This window comes from Lonchura striata, chromosome 6, assembly GCF_046129695.1.
Source record: "Lonchura striata isolate bLonStr1 chromosome 6, bLonStr1.mat, whole genome shotgun sequence".
In the NCBI taxonomy this organism is placed as follows: Eukaryota; Metazoa; Chordata; class Aves; order Passeriformes; family Estrildidae; genus Lonchura; species Lonchura striata.
The window spans coordinates 14,329,966-14,346,312 of NC_134608.1; the positions used below are offsets into that span (position 1 = coordinate 14,329,966).

General features: G+C 39.4%; 1 protein-coding gene across 2 annotated transcripts in view; it reads right to left on the reverse strand.

Annotated features, from left to right (window-relative positions):
- Window positions 1-913: 913 nt before the first annotated feature.
- Window positions 914-16,347, reverse strand: part of C6H14orf132 (chromosome 6 C14orf132 homolog) — a 33,439-nt gene continuing 18,005 nt past the window's right edge. For both annotated transcript variants that reach the window (XM_077783970.1, XM_021549666.2), the window contains exon 2: window positions 914-1,462. In XM_077783970.1, coding sequence (XP_077640096.1) covers window positions 1,238-1,462 — 225 coding nt within the window. In that variant the 3' untranslated portion in view covers window positions 914-1,237. The remainder of the gene's footprint in view (window positions 1,463-16,347) is intronic.

A 16,347-nucleotide genomic window follows, 5' to 3' on the forward strand; every position in this document is an offset into this window, starting at 1 on the left:
CTTGAAAATGAACTGCCTGTGGAAGAAATGCAGTAAAAATGTTGCCTCTCAGTGGAACAAATCCAAAGGATAATCAGAGTCATTATCTAAAGCCAGATATAAAAAAAAAAAAAAAAAAAAAAAACAAAAAAAACCCAAAAAAACTCTTCCAAGACCCTCACCAGAACCCAGAGTTATATTAATACTGAGATATGAGCACATCTGACACTTAGTACCCTTGTGTTGTTTCTACCCTAGGACATACCTGACTCTTGAATTCACCCCTGCATAAGCACAGAACCTTTCTTTTAATTTTATCCTTCTCATAGACATATTCATTATTAATTAGGCTTTACAGTTTTCCCATCATTCTTTCAGTAAATTAATAACCTTACGAAAGCACACAGCTGTTGTAAGAAATCTGGATTGCAGTCCAATGGGATGAGAAGTGTGGTATTAGGCTTTTGTTTCCTGGAAGGGATGCATACACAAACCACTGCAATCTAATACCTTTAGACAGAAATGGGAAATTGTGCTGCTACTCTGTTCATCATTTTCTCCCCTGAAATTCAGAGGGTTTGCAGAGCAGCAATAGCTGTGCCTCCTCCTGAACAGCAGGCAGGTTCAGCATAAATTTATTGATTACCAGGTCCAGTTACTGAAACTGGAAGGCAGCCTTCATCTGCCTGTCATGGCTGTGAGACTGGTGATTTTGAATAGAGCCCAGGAGTCCACAGACATGCTGAAGACCCACACATGATGAACTTGGACTTCATCAGAGCCAAGCCAATGCCAACCACTTGATCCATCAAGGAAATTAAGATGTCCAGAAAACAATTTCATATGTTATACCACAGTAAAAAATGCACAAAAAAAAAGAAGCTGACAAACTGCAGAAGAGCTGCTAGAAAAATCTACAGTAAAAAATAAGCACTTTCTATATAAATATCTCTCTGTATTTACTATACCCAAGTTGATCTCTCTTTTATTACATTTCTATATAAAACTGGTATTGGCTCTGATCTCAAATAAAGCTCTCACTCCACACGACTTGCATCCAAACTTTCTGCCATCAAGACTTAAGATGATTAACTTGCATTTAATTTCCATGACTTAATCAACAAAGTCTCTAGTTATATGTATTTATATAGATATACATGTATATATACACACATACATACATACATACATACATACATACACATGACAAATACTGTTGAAGGTTTCCTTTCTTCCAGTGTTTGTAGTGACAGTCATCCTAGAAGGTGAAGGCATACACCACTCCCACAACCACAATATTTCCAATTGTTGCTATTATTGCAATCCATAACAAAATGGCATCATTTGAAGAACGGGATGTCTCTTCTGGTGGATTCTGCATGGAAGAAGCTGCATGCACGTTGGCTGATGAGTTAAACAGGGAGTACTCTGTACTAAAGTCCTCGTTGGGTGAGTCCATAAAGGCTCCTCCCATAACAGGAAGCTGTGAAGAAAAACACAGCAGAATCAGACTGAAAGCTAATATCTGTTTTTGCATTGTCTCAAAGTCATTATTAAAGACTAACCATTAGCTAATTGCAAAATTACTGAGATTTCATGTTCATGGTGCTAATCTGTCTGGAATATCACATTTCTACCATTTCTGTTGGAATCAGTATTATTGGAAGAAAACCTACATATAATACATGCAATATACAGAAGAGCTAGCATGCAGGCTTTGAGTCAGTGTAAGTAATCATATGCATTTAGAAGAGATACCCATATACACAAAGCACTCACAAAGCAGAATTTGAGTTGATAGCAACAGGATTGTTTTGTGTCTACCAGCAAAGGTATCATGTCACTGCAAGATATTGCACAAGCACAGTGAGCATCTGATGCACAGAATTTGTTCTCCTCTTATGCATCACTCAGAAGCAAACTCTTGGTTTACATAAAGATCATGTAAAGAGTTCTTACTGTAAAAGAGGTGGAGTGTACTCAGTGCACTAACTTCACTTGCAAAACACACCATGGCAACAATCCAGGATTTATAAATCAATACAATGGAAAACTTCAAATTGGATTTTGAAAGACTCCATCACAATGCAGTAGATAGCAGATTTCTAAAAGTTTTCCCACACCAGACTTCTTCTACTGGGAAGGACAAAGTTTCTTTGGTGCTCTTAGTGGATTTCTCAGCAGTACCAGAAAATGTTCTGGATAAGATAACAGTTACTTGATACACTATGCAAAAGATAAAGGAAGAAGAAACTGTTTAACTATATTCTTTTACATGTTCCAATTTCCTTCCCAACTTCATCCTAGATCAGAACACGTATTCTTCAGGGTTCAAGAACTCTACATCGTGGTATAAAATTACATCCTTCTGCAAATGAATAGATTCCTCATTGAGGCAAGAGTAGGATACCTACTGCAGTACGAAGACCATTTACAACTAAAAAAGGCTCACACAAAAGCTTTTTGCTTGCATCCTTGTCCCTTCTATGTTTGGAAATGCAGAGTTGTAAGAGTCTCCCCTTACTCAATGCAAGCTCCTAGTCTCATGTAAGTACAGGACACTGTTTCAGAAAATGCTGCAGAAGATCTATTTCACGTATCTATAAATAATCAGGACACAGGTTTCTGAATATCCTGTAAAAAAACATGAGCAGTGACGGTATGGTAAAGTCCAAGTCTCTGCAGTACTCTGTAACCAAACTCTGTGAGGACTGTAGTACATAGGTAGACCAAACCCATGGATTTAGTGGATAAAAAAACACCCAAACAAAGTCATATCTCTAAATCTCTCTGCCAAAATTCCATCATGGCATTGATGATTGGTTTGGTCTTGAGCAATGACATCAGTGCATCCTACCTACATCCCCCTTTCAGACCTGGTAGGAGTCCATGGCTTCAGGGAAAGCTGAAAAACATCTGGGAATATTGTCCTTAAGAAACACCCTCACTGCAACACCAGCCAACCTTTCCTCCCTGGTTTCCATACTGCTGCTATCATCCTCCAACCTTTAGACACAATCTCCTGTTTTACATCTGATTAGTAAGTGCCTTTGGGGTTTCAGTAGAATTTTTCACCTTACTCAATAGGGTTCTCTTCTAGTCTAACTTCAGCACTACTGCTGAAGTCACCACAGCCTATGAATAACAGAGGAACAAGCCTGGCCTTCCTTCAGCCATATCACAGAAGGCTGCTATACCTTCAGCCCTAAATTGCCCTGTCAAATACCCACTGGGCTGAAAAATCACCTCTTTTAGCACCCTGTCCTTCATGTCCTGAATCACATTTTGATTCTCTCAGTAACCTCTCCCTTTGGAATCAAACTACACCCATTCTGGGTACATGCAGCTGTGCTATGGAGGCTGCTGAAATGGAGAGCATGTGAGGATAAACCATCTCTCCTCTCTACACTGGCTGTAATCTATAGACAATACCAAAGACTTTGAGAAGTCTGAGAATGAAGCCATTTTTTTTGCTTGTCATGCATAACGTTTTACAGAGATATAAAAGACAGGCTCTTTTTCAAAGCTGACTGCTGAACAAATTTCATCTGTACTAGAAAATATCATGTCACATTCAAAATTAAACAGAGAATGATGAAAGACCACAGTGGATATGTCATGCTACCTAATCCACATTAAATAAAATTATCTTTGATATCAGATATGATTAGACAAAAGCAGTTTATAAGAAATCAAGCAGAAAATTGCAAAAGTAAAGTGGGATATGTTCTCCCTGCATGAAAGATTTTTGCTGGCAATTTCAACACAGTGTGGTTTAAAAGAGAGCAAAAGCTTCCATTTCAAAATCTCAGCTTGATGTTCTAAGTCCAGTTCCACCAGCCTTTTTCTATGTATTTGGATTTGATAAGGAAAGCATTTCTCAGTTTAATCAAGATGTCTTTTTATGTAGAGATTGCCATAAAAGGCAGTTCTGACTTCAAACAGAAGTGTATTTATGCAGTGATGATGCCATGTAACAGCTACAGAGACTCTAATTAAACATCTCTGCTCCAAGTGACAGGAATACATTTACCATACCGGCAGCAAAATGCTCAACTAGAGGTGCTTGTCTCCTTAGCAAATCAATTCAAGTTGATTTTAAGGCGATCAGAATTTAGAACAGTCAATTCTGCAAAATCTTTCAACTGAATCATCCCAAGTATAGAGGTACACACACATGTACCTCCCAATACAGTGGGAGGTCATAAGCACTGTTCTGGTGACTGATACCTGGGTTTTGGGTCACACATTCTGTGCTCTCAACGAGTTATTTGAAATGACAAGCTTCCACCCTGTTAGTTCCCCTGGTGCTGTCACAAAGCCAGGGAGCATCCATGTATGTACAGCACAGCTACACAGCATGCTGCAAATTATGTCAAATCTGAATCTCCTTGTACTGTCTAAGGCTCAAACAAGCTGTCTGCACCATCTGAGGGGAGCACATGGTGAAACAGCTCATCTGAATCTCTGAAAGGCTTGGGGTGACCTGGTGTAAAGCACTGACATTCAGCACCTGGCACAAGCTCTTTCTGTAAGACTGACTTCCATTTTTTCTGTTTGTAGGTCAGTAGCACTTCACCACAGATCTGGAAATAAAACTTCCTGCCAATTTCCCATTTGCAAAAACAATCTCCTGCTAAATGTGCATTCCCCCTTTTCACTGCTGCAGCAGCCTCACATAAGAGCACAAGGAACGGCCACATGGTGTCCGAGAGAAAGTCCATCTCCCTTGGGTGTTAGCTCCAACAGTGGCCATACACAGATGCTTAGGACAGTAACAGCACAACAGGAGAAACATGTCTGATACTATGCCTTAATAACTCACAGCCTCTGACTGCTTTCAGCTTAGGAAGTTCATAAGCTAGACAATATTGCTATGGATTTAATAACTTGCAAAGAATCTTGCTACCATGAATTTGTCCAGATTCTATCTGAGCTCATCTGAAGCTGAGCATCCTTCTCAATCTGGCCCTTGGTGCCACTTGACAGTTAGGGTTGCCCAGTGATTAGAGTCACGTAAATCATCCTTGGGAGATATGCCATCTCTCCACGAGAGAGAGGGATGATTAGTATCAACAGCAATCTATATTTTTGGTAGAATAAATTCAGTGAAATGAATCTTATCCTCAGTCTTGATGTCTTCGTTCTCCTTTAAGGTACGGTATCTTCCCGCTGCAGTCTTATTTGAGATTTTACATTAAAGACTGTGAGACCTCCAGACCTGACACCACTGGGAGTTGTGAAATGCTTGTGATTAACAGTAGGCCAAGGATAGAAACCTGCAATGCTCTCTGTGACTGCTCTGTTTTTCTGCCTGTGCCTCTGCAAAGCAAATATATACCCATTTACATCATCCAAAACCTTCACCCATGTCACAGCCATCACACTGACCTGCAGTCTGTTTTAGCCTCAGAGAGTATTTCTAGTTCAGGCAAGGCAGCCACCCTCCCCAAGAGCACTGGATGAGGAGGCCAGGGCAAAGGGTTAACTGGGACACAGGACAGTGAGGGACAGGACAGGAGCAGATGGCGAGGGGTAATGCTGTAGCACACTGTTTGGAAATGAAACTCCTTTCCTAGTGACTGTGTTGACATTGTTAAGTAGCACTAATAGTACATTGCTTGCTAAATGGCTTCTGGGACTGGCAAAGAAAGAATTGAAATCATTAAATAGCAACAGGCAGAAAACCAAACAGCAAAATGTCAAGTGGTAATGAGAACACACACGGTGCCGAATACCTCCCACTGGCATGTTTTGGGGTCATGGGGAGAGCAGGCCCTTGAGCAGTTCTGTGATACACTTTCTAGTTAGCAGAAAAATCCTATTTTATAACCAAATTGATTCACAGGAATGAAAAACAGCATGTCAGGAACCAGTCACCGATACTATGACAGCATTCTTAAGCAGCATCATATAAAATCCATCCCTTAGCAATAACATTGCTCCATTTCTTTGAGAATTGGGTGTCTGACATTTTTTATAGTCAGCTAGAGAATTGTGACACTTGGCTGCTGCTACCTTGTTGGGAACCCAGGTTTGGCATAAATATTTGAAGGCATAGCTGAATCTTCTAGTGAGAAACTAAGAAGCCGCAGCAGCAGCTTTAACAGCTCTGCTGTATCTTTGCCCTGGTCTCCCCAAGCATCACTCCAGGAATGGGATGCTAACAGGTGAAATGCCACCACAGCTCAGGTGTTGATTTGTAAAATCCATGTTGCTGCTTCAGAATATCTAACTTTCCAGTGTTTCTTTTTTTTTTTGTAAATTCTAGATATCATATTTTTACAAGATGGTATGATTTGAATACATAAAGTGAAATTATTATTTCCTTCTGCCCTGGTAGCATGTGACCACTGCAGTGCATATTTGCATCTGAAAAACATTCCACCTGCAGTCATAAATTAGTCTAACATAGTTGCCAAAGGCAGGAGCAATGTATGGGTCCACAAATTCATCATAACAACATCTTAATTAAGTTCTTTTAAAATAAATGTTTTTTACTAAAGAGATACCTGACATGACCAATATTCTGCCCACAGTAATTCTCGTGTCTCACAGAAAGATGCATATATATTCTTCTTATCTAAAGCACACACTGTAAATGAAGATGTCCTATTGGCTAGTATTGATTTGCAGGTAACATCTGGAGATTCAAGTTCTTCTGTTCAGTTTGCCAGAATATCCCCTACTGTTTAGAATGCAGACTGGGTGCACAGTGATGGTCAGGACTTGTTCTATGTTCACTGCAAGTGGATTCTTTTGAACACATTAAACCCACACAGAAAATTAACTACTACCTAAGGCAATCCTCCTTAATTTAATTAAATATGTCTAATTCTGAAGAGGAAGATCCATGAAAATGTTTTATGCAGTTAGCTTCAAATTCTCATTTTAATTGATTCAGATTCCTTCTTCACCTGAAATCACAGTCTTAGGTTGACAAGATTAGAAAAAATAGCTGCTTTTTTTGAAAATACAGTTGTCAAAATGTTCACCCTACTAGTGGCAATGGAAGATTTTCACTCCAACACGGAGGCATCAGGATTTCACCTGTTATTTTAATCTTGTTAAAAACTTTCAATTTTATAAATCTCTGCTTTTCTTCCAATCCATTCTATTCCTAGGACTCGTGCATTATTTCTTCCACTGCTTTCTGTTTAATGCTAGGCTAGATACAATGTCTTTGTCCTTTTAGTTGATAGCACTGTTCAAAGTTGTTCCATACCAACAGTTTCTCAGATGCTAGAGGTTTGAGCCTTGCTGTTGAATCACACACCCTAAGATCTGCCTTGATCAACAGATGTCTAGATGTTTAGGAAGGAATAGCCCAAGATGTTCCCAGATGCTGCAGCAGACACTTCAACTCTGAGTTTTGCTTTTGGCTGTAGGAAGTGGTTGCCCTTAACTGAGGTATTCCCACGAGGAATTGAGCTCAGCTAGATCAGCTGGCCCTAAGCTACTGCTTTTATGAGCACAGGTCCTGTGCAGGCTGCAGCACCTCTCTGTGGAAAGTTCCCCTGCTGAATCAGCTGCAAAAAGGAGTGTAGACAACTGGCATGAAGATAAGTGAAATTTTCACTCTCACAATTCTGCATAGGTAGCCTCCAAGATACCCTAATGATAAACACGTTGTGATTCCACTCCTGCAATTTATGTCTGCTTAGTGCCTCATTGAAATAGCTTTTTTATTTCAAAGAACCCTACGGCTTTTAAATTATTATTCTCGACCAACTGCTGTTGGATTTCATCTTCCAAGTGCAGAAGACTGAGAATAAAGAAAAGCCTTTTTAATAAAAAAGTTGACAGTAGCTGACAAGTCTCAAAAGGATACAGAGAAGTTTCTCATACCACCCCTGATCCCAAAAGTCCCTCCTCTCTTTCCAGCCAATGTCAGCAATTAATGCATCAAGGAAAAGAGCAATTGAACAAAAATTCAAATTTCTATGAAGAAGCCACAACTCTAAGTCACACATAATTTATATTTTGAATATGTATACCTTAAATTGGAGGGAATAGTGAATATAACAAAAGAGTGCAGGGCAGCCAAGCAGACTGTGTTTTAAACTATCTGAATGTCTGTGGAACAACTAAAAAAAATGCAGCACTAGCTGACCTTTTATATGTAATCCAACTGATGTTAATGTCCTATTGTGGGCATCACAGTGGGGAGAAGATGTCTGGCCCCCAGGTACAGTTACAACTTTCATGCTTCCAGGAGAATATGAACATGAAAGAAAAATATAAACAAGAGAGACCCTTTTGAAAACAGAAAGGCAAGCATTTATCAAAATGGAAAACCTCAGTGGGAGGCTATAAAACTAACCATCAATGTTATCATCAGTAGGAACTATTAAAATCTGTTTACAATTTCTCAAAATGAAAAAACAGAGGACACTTCACACCATGTATAGTCATACTGGGAAACTCAGGGAGAACAGGAATTCCTTTAGAGATAAGAGCAATTTGCAGAGCTGGAACAGTTTAACACAGAACGTCATTTTGGAAGAGCTTCAAACAACAAGTCTCAGTTTAAACTCTATTAATACGTGAACAGAAAGAGATACTGATTATCTCACTTACAGCTTCCAAAAGTTTTGGCATTCGTGACTTCAAAGCCAAACTACAGGATTTAACTGGACTTAATTGTCTCCTGTTTTGATCCAGGATGGCAATTTCTTTCTGGTGTCACATTCCTCTATCACAAAACCCATCCTGAAGTAAGTAAACAAGCAAGCAACCAAGCAACCAAAAAATAATCTTGGAGGGAGAAAAACAACAGTACCTTGGCATAATGTTTTGATGTCCCAAAGGATGGCTTTTCTCTAAGGATAGAAGGCTGTATCACTGACAGGAACAAGCACACAGCTGTCCTTATCAGTGGCAGTCTCAGTTCTTATGCAGAGAGTGAGTGGCTTTCCATGTGCCAGAGGAGTAATGCAAGAGTAACACAAGCTGATTGTAATGGCATTTTGTATCTGCTGAGAAAAAGGCATTCCCACCATAAACAGAAAAGCCACATTATAGGCTGTAAGTGGAAAGTCAAACAACAGAACTCAGGAACAAATGTATTGGAAAATAATCGAACAAATCCTAATCCCATTTCTCAAAGTGAAAAAGGGATGCTTAGATCCTTCTTCCACCGTAATCTTTGCAGCCCTATTAATCTCTGAGAAAATGGTGATCCTCATTATCAATTTGGTGATGTGGCCAAGATTCTGCGTAGCAAAGAAAGAGACTGACCTTCATATTATTTTGATTTTCCTTCTGCTCCCTCACCCTTAGCCTAACAAGATGCTTAAGCTGTTCTCCAAGGGGGGGTGTGGGGGGATGTGTGGAGAGATGGGAATTGACAGCCATTCACAACAAGGGAAGCAATGACACAATTTCAAAAGTAAAACTAGTTTGAGATGAAAAATTGTTTCAATCATTAGACTTCAGGCATGGGCAAAAGTAACAATTTTGTAAATTGCTGTATCCTTCAGTATTTTGTAATTAGGATGCTTTTCACAAACACTGAAATAATTTTAAGGGCCAGGTGTTAGGAGCTGGAACTAGGAGGATGCAGCATTTTGGACATCATATTATTCCTGCAGAGGAAAAAAATAATTGCATAGAAATTCCTCCATGTTGCACATGCTGACCACTGCTCAAACCAAAGCCCAGGAGCAATAAAAAATCTTGCATGTTCCTCCAAACCCTGCTACACAGCCCATGAAAAATTAATTGGCTGAGATTTAACTAAGCCATACTAACAGGCTTAGCTCTATTTCATCAGAGAAATTACTTATTATTCCATGTAGACTCAAAAGCTTTCAAACCTTCCTAACTATAAATCTCATGTATCTCATGTTACACGGCGATGGCTGTACTGCAAAGACAAGCTGGGATACATTTATCTATTGAGAGACGTAATTACTGCCAGTGCAGCTCTGCTGTACCTAATGATGAGACATAAATGCCTAATTTTCAGCATCTTTGAGATAGCACCTAGAACCTATCTTCAAATATGGTACGAGTTAGGTCACTGTAATAATGCAAACACACTGGGAAGAATATTGTTCTATGATGACTTCCAGCAATTAATTCTTTCATGGAAAATACTTGCAGGCATCCAACAAAAAGCCTCAGGATGAAAATTAAAACAATTTAAGAGATTCAACTTATTCCATAAAGAGTATTTTCCTTAAGCTTATATATTCTATCAGAGTCACTGAAAAAACAGCAGAGAGAGAAAACTGGTAACAATGTGTGCAGTATTATTTTGGCTTTGCAGCATTCTTATCCAACATTTTTTCTATTAGTTTTTTTCTTTCTCTTTAATTCTTATGTTGCATTACATCTTCACAAACAAAAGAGTAGGGAGGTCTGAGGCATGCTGAGAGAATATTTGAGGTATCTTTCTTATGCCTTATGTAAGGTTATTTTTGTAACAATTTTTGCTTGCATACTTGGCACCTAGTTCAAGATACACAAGAAGCCTGAGAGGCAACAAAAACAAAGTATTCCACTTGAGATAGATAAAAAATGGAGAAAAATCTGACACAATGCTAGTCCTCTTCATGTCTAGAGATGCTAAGGGTAGCAGCCAGCATAAAGAACAAGCAAAATAGAGAGCTGCTTCCAGAAAGAAAGGAGGACTGCCAAATGGCCCTGCTGCATGCACTTCATTTGATGGAATACCAACATGTGTCAGGCTGGCATCCATCGTGATCCCATCAGGCAGATCAGCCTCAACATATGGCTTGAGCAACCTACAGACTACACATTCCTCTCAACTCATTCTGTAACTAGCAGCTTATAACTAAAGAGGCAGAATTTGCTTAAAAATTAATCCTTGCATTTTTGTCTTGTGAGTGAGCCAATCACACATTACACAAGAGAATAAAAATTGGAAGGTGAAATAATGTTGATGATTTCCTAATTTCTAGTATTTGAAGAGTAGTATTCACTGGGCTAAGAAAAGTTCCATTTAACATTAACTAAAAGCTCAATCACATGTCAATCTTGAGTTCTTAAGAACTCAGTGCTACCAAGCAAGTATTTCAATCATCTTCTGAGATTTACTGTTCCCACAGCAGAGTCCAAGGAAGAGAAGCAACATGTGTTTCTCTTCCCCTTTGGTGCAAGATCAGCAGCATGACATGAACAGAATTCATAACAACTTAAAATAAGCCTGGCTCACTTTGCTTTGAAGCAAAAGAGAAGCATCCATATGGGACATTTCACTGCCTCTTTGAGGGGCAGAAACCTTCATCTGTGTGAGAACAGCCAGCATCAGAGCCAAATATTCCATATGTTCTCACAAACCCAGATACCCACAATCCAGGTTTTGCTTGTGTTCCAGGACCATCAAGGGATGATTAAGTGTGGCTGAACTAGACAGCAGCTGATGACAGCTTTATCATGCCAAACAAACACAGAACAGCCAAGCCATCTGTGTTTGTGTGCTTATGTTTAAGATTGTTCAAACAGTTCAGAGCACATTACAGAAAAATGTAATAAATTATGTATTGATTCTCTCTAGATAAGCCTGTGTATGTATGTATAGGCAAAATAGCACTCCTTATTGCCTGACATACACAAGATGGGTGCAAATCAATGTTTAATTTATTACACTTCTATTTGTAATTCAATACTTGCACTTTGAACTCTTGGGGCTGCTCAGGATAATTAAAGCCATAGATATGTAACAGTTTTCCTCAGGAAGTAATGTTTTCCTACTCAAAAGCGATTTCTGTAAAAGCTTGTTCGGTTATTCTTGTGTTATGGAAGGCTGAGCAGGGAACAAAGAAAATAAAGTCAAAATGTATTGTATTTGCATTTTCTTCTCATTTCACTCAGTAGAATATGAATTATGGAATCACTGCTGGTCTGGAGAACTAGAACAGTTGAGAGAGAAGTGATTTGGTATTCTGATGTGCCTGATGGAAGATGCAAGTTCACACTCCCCTGGTGTCTTAGGATCTCGGGATGTTTGGAGCAATATTTTGAAAGTACATAAACAGGAGAAAAATGTTATTGTCCATGAACTTGACAGCTGTTCCTGAGTATGCTGCAGTTTAGGTACAGAAGAAATCCCCCCGCTAGAAGAGTGCACCAGTTGAAAATCTTTCAGGTAAAAGGCTTTGAAAAGTAATCAGGAAATGGGCTGGCTCCAAGGTCAGGTGGGCTTCCTCCAGAGCCTGAGAGCCAGAGTAAATGCACAGACTCCTCTGCAAGCTGAAGGTCAGAGCCTTCTGAACTTCAGATGGTCAAAGCAGCAAAGCAGCAACACAGCTACAGGATACGTTGGTGCTTTAAGAGACAGGTTCACACTGAAGCAAGACACATGCACCCATGGAACTTTAGACGTTTACACATGCAATTTTGTGATGGCATCTTGCACCTACAGATGCAATTTTAAAATAACCCATCTGGCCAAAAGCAGTCTAAGACTGAGAATAATTATAAGCTATGGGAACACAAAAAGCAAGGTGAAGTATCAAGCAAGTGAACTGCACCAAAGTCCAAAACTCTTGCTTTTTTAAACTCTTAGTACAAGACCTGCAAAAACAGTTGGAAAAAAAAAAAAAAATAAAGCCTGGCAGAAGCACAACATTCTCAGCCCCAGGAGATGTGCACATGCATGGTTGTGCAGTTCCCAGCCCTTGGCTGGGCTCTTCAGTCCAATCTTATATATTCAGATAATGAACTCCCTGATTTAAATAATAATACTCTTACCCATGCTGAGGTTTTATTTATGATCCCTCTGAACTCAACTTAATTAAAATATCACCATCTCATTTTATCAAGGCAGCAATGAGTGTACCATAAAATGATTAAATGATGGAGGAGACAAAAATTGGAACATCCACACAGATTTTCACCAAGGAGCCACTGGCTCTGAAACAGGTGCAGGTCAGTTAGCAACAGAGTTTGGTATCCCTGCATCATTCAGTGCAGACTTAGAAATTAATGCAGCACCTGATAAGGGAGACTTTTTAAAGAAAAGTAACAGGCAAAGCAAATTTTATTTGACACAGCCCTATAATACTCTGAAGGTTTCTGCATCCTGGGGAGAAAGAGGGTTCTCCCTCACCCAGTGTCCTGACAGGTACCCATATGCCACAGAGGGACCTTCCCCAGCCACAGGAAGCCTGACTTGCAGCTTAAGCCTTTTTCAAACTGAGCATCACTCATCAAAAATCCAGCACAAAAATATTTTTTAATATGGGAGTCGTTCAGTAAAACAGTGCAAATATGTAGTACTTGCAAAAATGCAAGCATTCCTCTCATCTTTAATAATTTCTATTTTGAAATGCTGGATTGAAGATCTTAATTTCAAAAATATCTCCAAGAGACTTGTGCATCCCACACCACCATTCTGTGTCTTTCATAAATAAATCCATAACACAATGAGGCACTGAGAGCTTAGGAAGAAAATTCACAAAGAAGAATTATTACAATGGATGCCACAAGAAACAATTGAATCCATCAGCAAAAAACCCACAGAGAGGGCTTAATTCCACCTGGTTTCTGCTTTAGAGCAGCTTCTTCAAAAATATTCTCAAACTCATCATTCCGTCAAAAGTGGGTAAATTTAAGGATTTAAATTGGGCACGAAGAGATCCCTTGATAAAACAGCTATTGCTTTCTATTGGCAATATATGGGAAGGTAAGTACATAATCTTAAGGCTGTGCACACAGTGCTTATTTGAAAATCTGTACAAAAGCTCAAAAAATTATCTCATTAGGTGCTGGAATATGAACGTATTGCCTACTCTTATTTAAGGGTATTTCCTTACTTATTTCCTACTCTTGAAAAGTTTCAGAGTTGCAGTAAAATCAAAACATACGTATAAAACTAACGACCCAGACCTATTTTAAATGTAACTAAATCAACAAACTAGTAGTAACAGGAATAGAAGAGAAAAATGAAAGGATTTTTCAAAAGTAATTATAATTTCTTTAAAGCAGTTCTGCATTTTGGAAGTGCCCTGCAAGATAGGAGTACTTGGAAAGCATAGTCAGAGGGATAAAGACACATTAGGTTACATAGAGGTGACCATAATAAACAGATGACCATGTTCACTCAAGATAAAGTGAAATCACGTTAGAAAGTTCAAAACATTTGAAAAAACCAAAGTTTTATATGTATTTGTTGCTAGGGCTGAACTCAAGACAAATTTTTATAGTTTTTCCAAGGCCTGAGTAAGATCTTTGCAACATGGATGCTGCTTTGAGTGTTTTCCTCCTAGCACAATTCAATACCTGAAAAATTGTCCCTTGAAAATAAACTGGAAACCCTGCTGTGAGACATTTCCCGACTAGGAAGACTACATCATTGATCCTTGCATTGCATCCTACCAAGTACCACTTACCTAAGACATTACATATTTATTGTCAAGTGTATAGAATTAATTACAGAATAAAACCCCATTGCATCCACCCTGTTGCTCAAAGAGCATAATGGAAATAAAACTGATAAAATGCAAGATGTCCAGATTCAGAACAACTTGAAAACAGAAAGTATTCCCCTTGGAAAGAACTTGAACATATTCAAGAAGGTAGCGTTTCACTATTCTGAAGGGAATCTCTGAACAAATTTGTTTGATACATACTGTAATACAAAACACAGTTACATGAAACACATATACAATTAAAAAATGCAGCAAAGTCAAACCCCTCAGAAGGACCTCAAGAAATGTCCCTGTGATCCCTAAAAAGGACTGGGTCCCAGTAAATAAAAGAGCAAATGCAGCATGGTTAAACTTTAATTATATTTGGCTCCCTCAAAACAGATGCTCACAGACAGATTTCTGTTTCACCCACTAATGACTGTCATACACAATCATGTCACTGTTTTCAGAGGGCTGCAGGGTTTGCACGCTCACAGGCAAAACCGACAAGACACAGCTAAAGAATATTCACAAAATCCAACACCCTGCTTCAACCAACAGGGATGTTCAGCCACTGCAACAGAGGTAAGAGAACCAGACTGTGCCATGCTCTTTCAGGAAGGGGAACAATTGTCAGACCACTGGTGTCTGTTATAACCTCTGCATGTAAGGGCAGTGGCCCTCCTCACTGTGCTTGGGAGGCAACAGTGTGCTGCTCCTGTTCACCCTCTGCTCTGGAGTCCTGGATCACCACATACTCATGAAAGGATATCACAGTAGTGATATGAAAAGACAAACACAGATAGGCAGGGGGTCAGAAGGAAGAGGTGCATCACAAATATGTGCAGGGCTTCCTTCTGGAACATCATATGTGCCTTGGGTATTTCACACTGTGCCAGAGTAAACCCCCTCCCAAGAAATCTGTTTTTCTGATTCCTTCAGATATGACCCCCATAAGGTTTAGTGCGGTCAACTTCAGCTTTCTGTTGCACAATCTACAAAAAATGTGATGGGAAATGGAAGCACTCATTCCCAGCTTGAGGCTGTGTCTCTCAAGCTTGGGTCTTACCAGCTCAGATGAGAACCCATCAAAGTGGAATTTGAGTGTGGAGCTTGAGTCTGGTGCTATGCAGCACTGCTGTCATGAACCTAATTTCATTCATTTTTATTAAAATCAGTTTGTTTTTCTTGCAGCTTAAATAGAGAAGTAAGAGGAAACAGAAACAAACACTTCTGTCCCAGTCCTTCCCTTCTGGGGGTGGACAGAGCCCTAGTGTGACTACACACCAATTCCTACATGCACATTAGGGTCACCACTGAGTTTAAACATGTTCTTCATGTACCAGGTAGAGATCAGATGCCACCTGTGTATCCCAGCTTGGCCCACAGCAGCACTTTCCTCCCCACAAGGCACTAAATTATTCCAGCACTGAGAGAACAAAACCAGTCCAAGGTGAAAGCAGAGCCTAGATTTTGCAGAAGAGTAATCTTCCACCTCTCACATTCCATCATAACCCATTTCCCTCTGAAATCTTGTAGTGCAAGCACCATCTGTTTCCCCAAAGGGAAGGTGCTTGCTCTTTGAGGAATGTAGAAAAAAACGAAGTTTTTGAGAACACAAGTACCCCTTGTACATACTCCCTGTAAATCTCACCAATACCCATCCTTTATATTTCAAGCTTCTTACAGTTGTACCATAAGAAAAGAAAACAAGAAGGAAAATTAACAATTCATCCAATTTTTGATGATCTGATGGAGAAAAAGAAGAAATAAAATTTCTAGAAAGCACAACTCATGACTGAGGAAATATCATTGGGTCACTCTGGTCATTAGAATAAACCATTACTTTTCAATGAAAAGAATCATCCATATTGTGTTGAAAAAACCCTTATCTACTACTTGGAACCAAGCCCTGGCTGCCAATTGATTGTGACCTAGGAAGGCTCCAAACAAGATGGGCTTTGAGCCAGAATCTGTTCACATGCAGAGA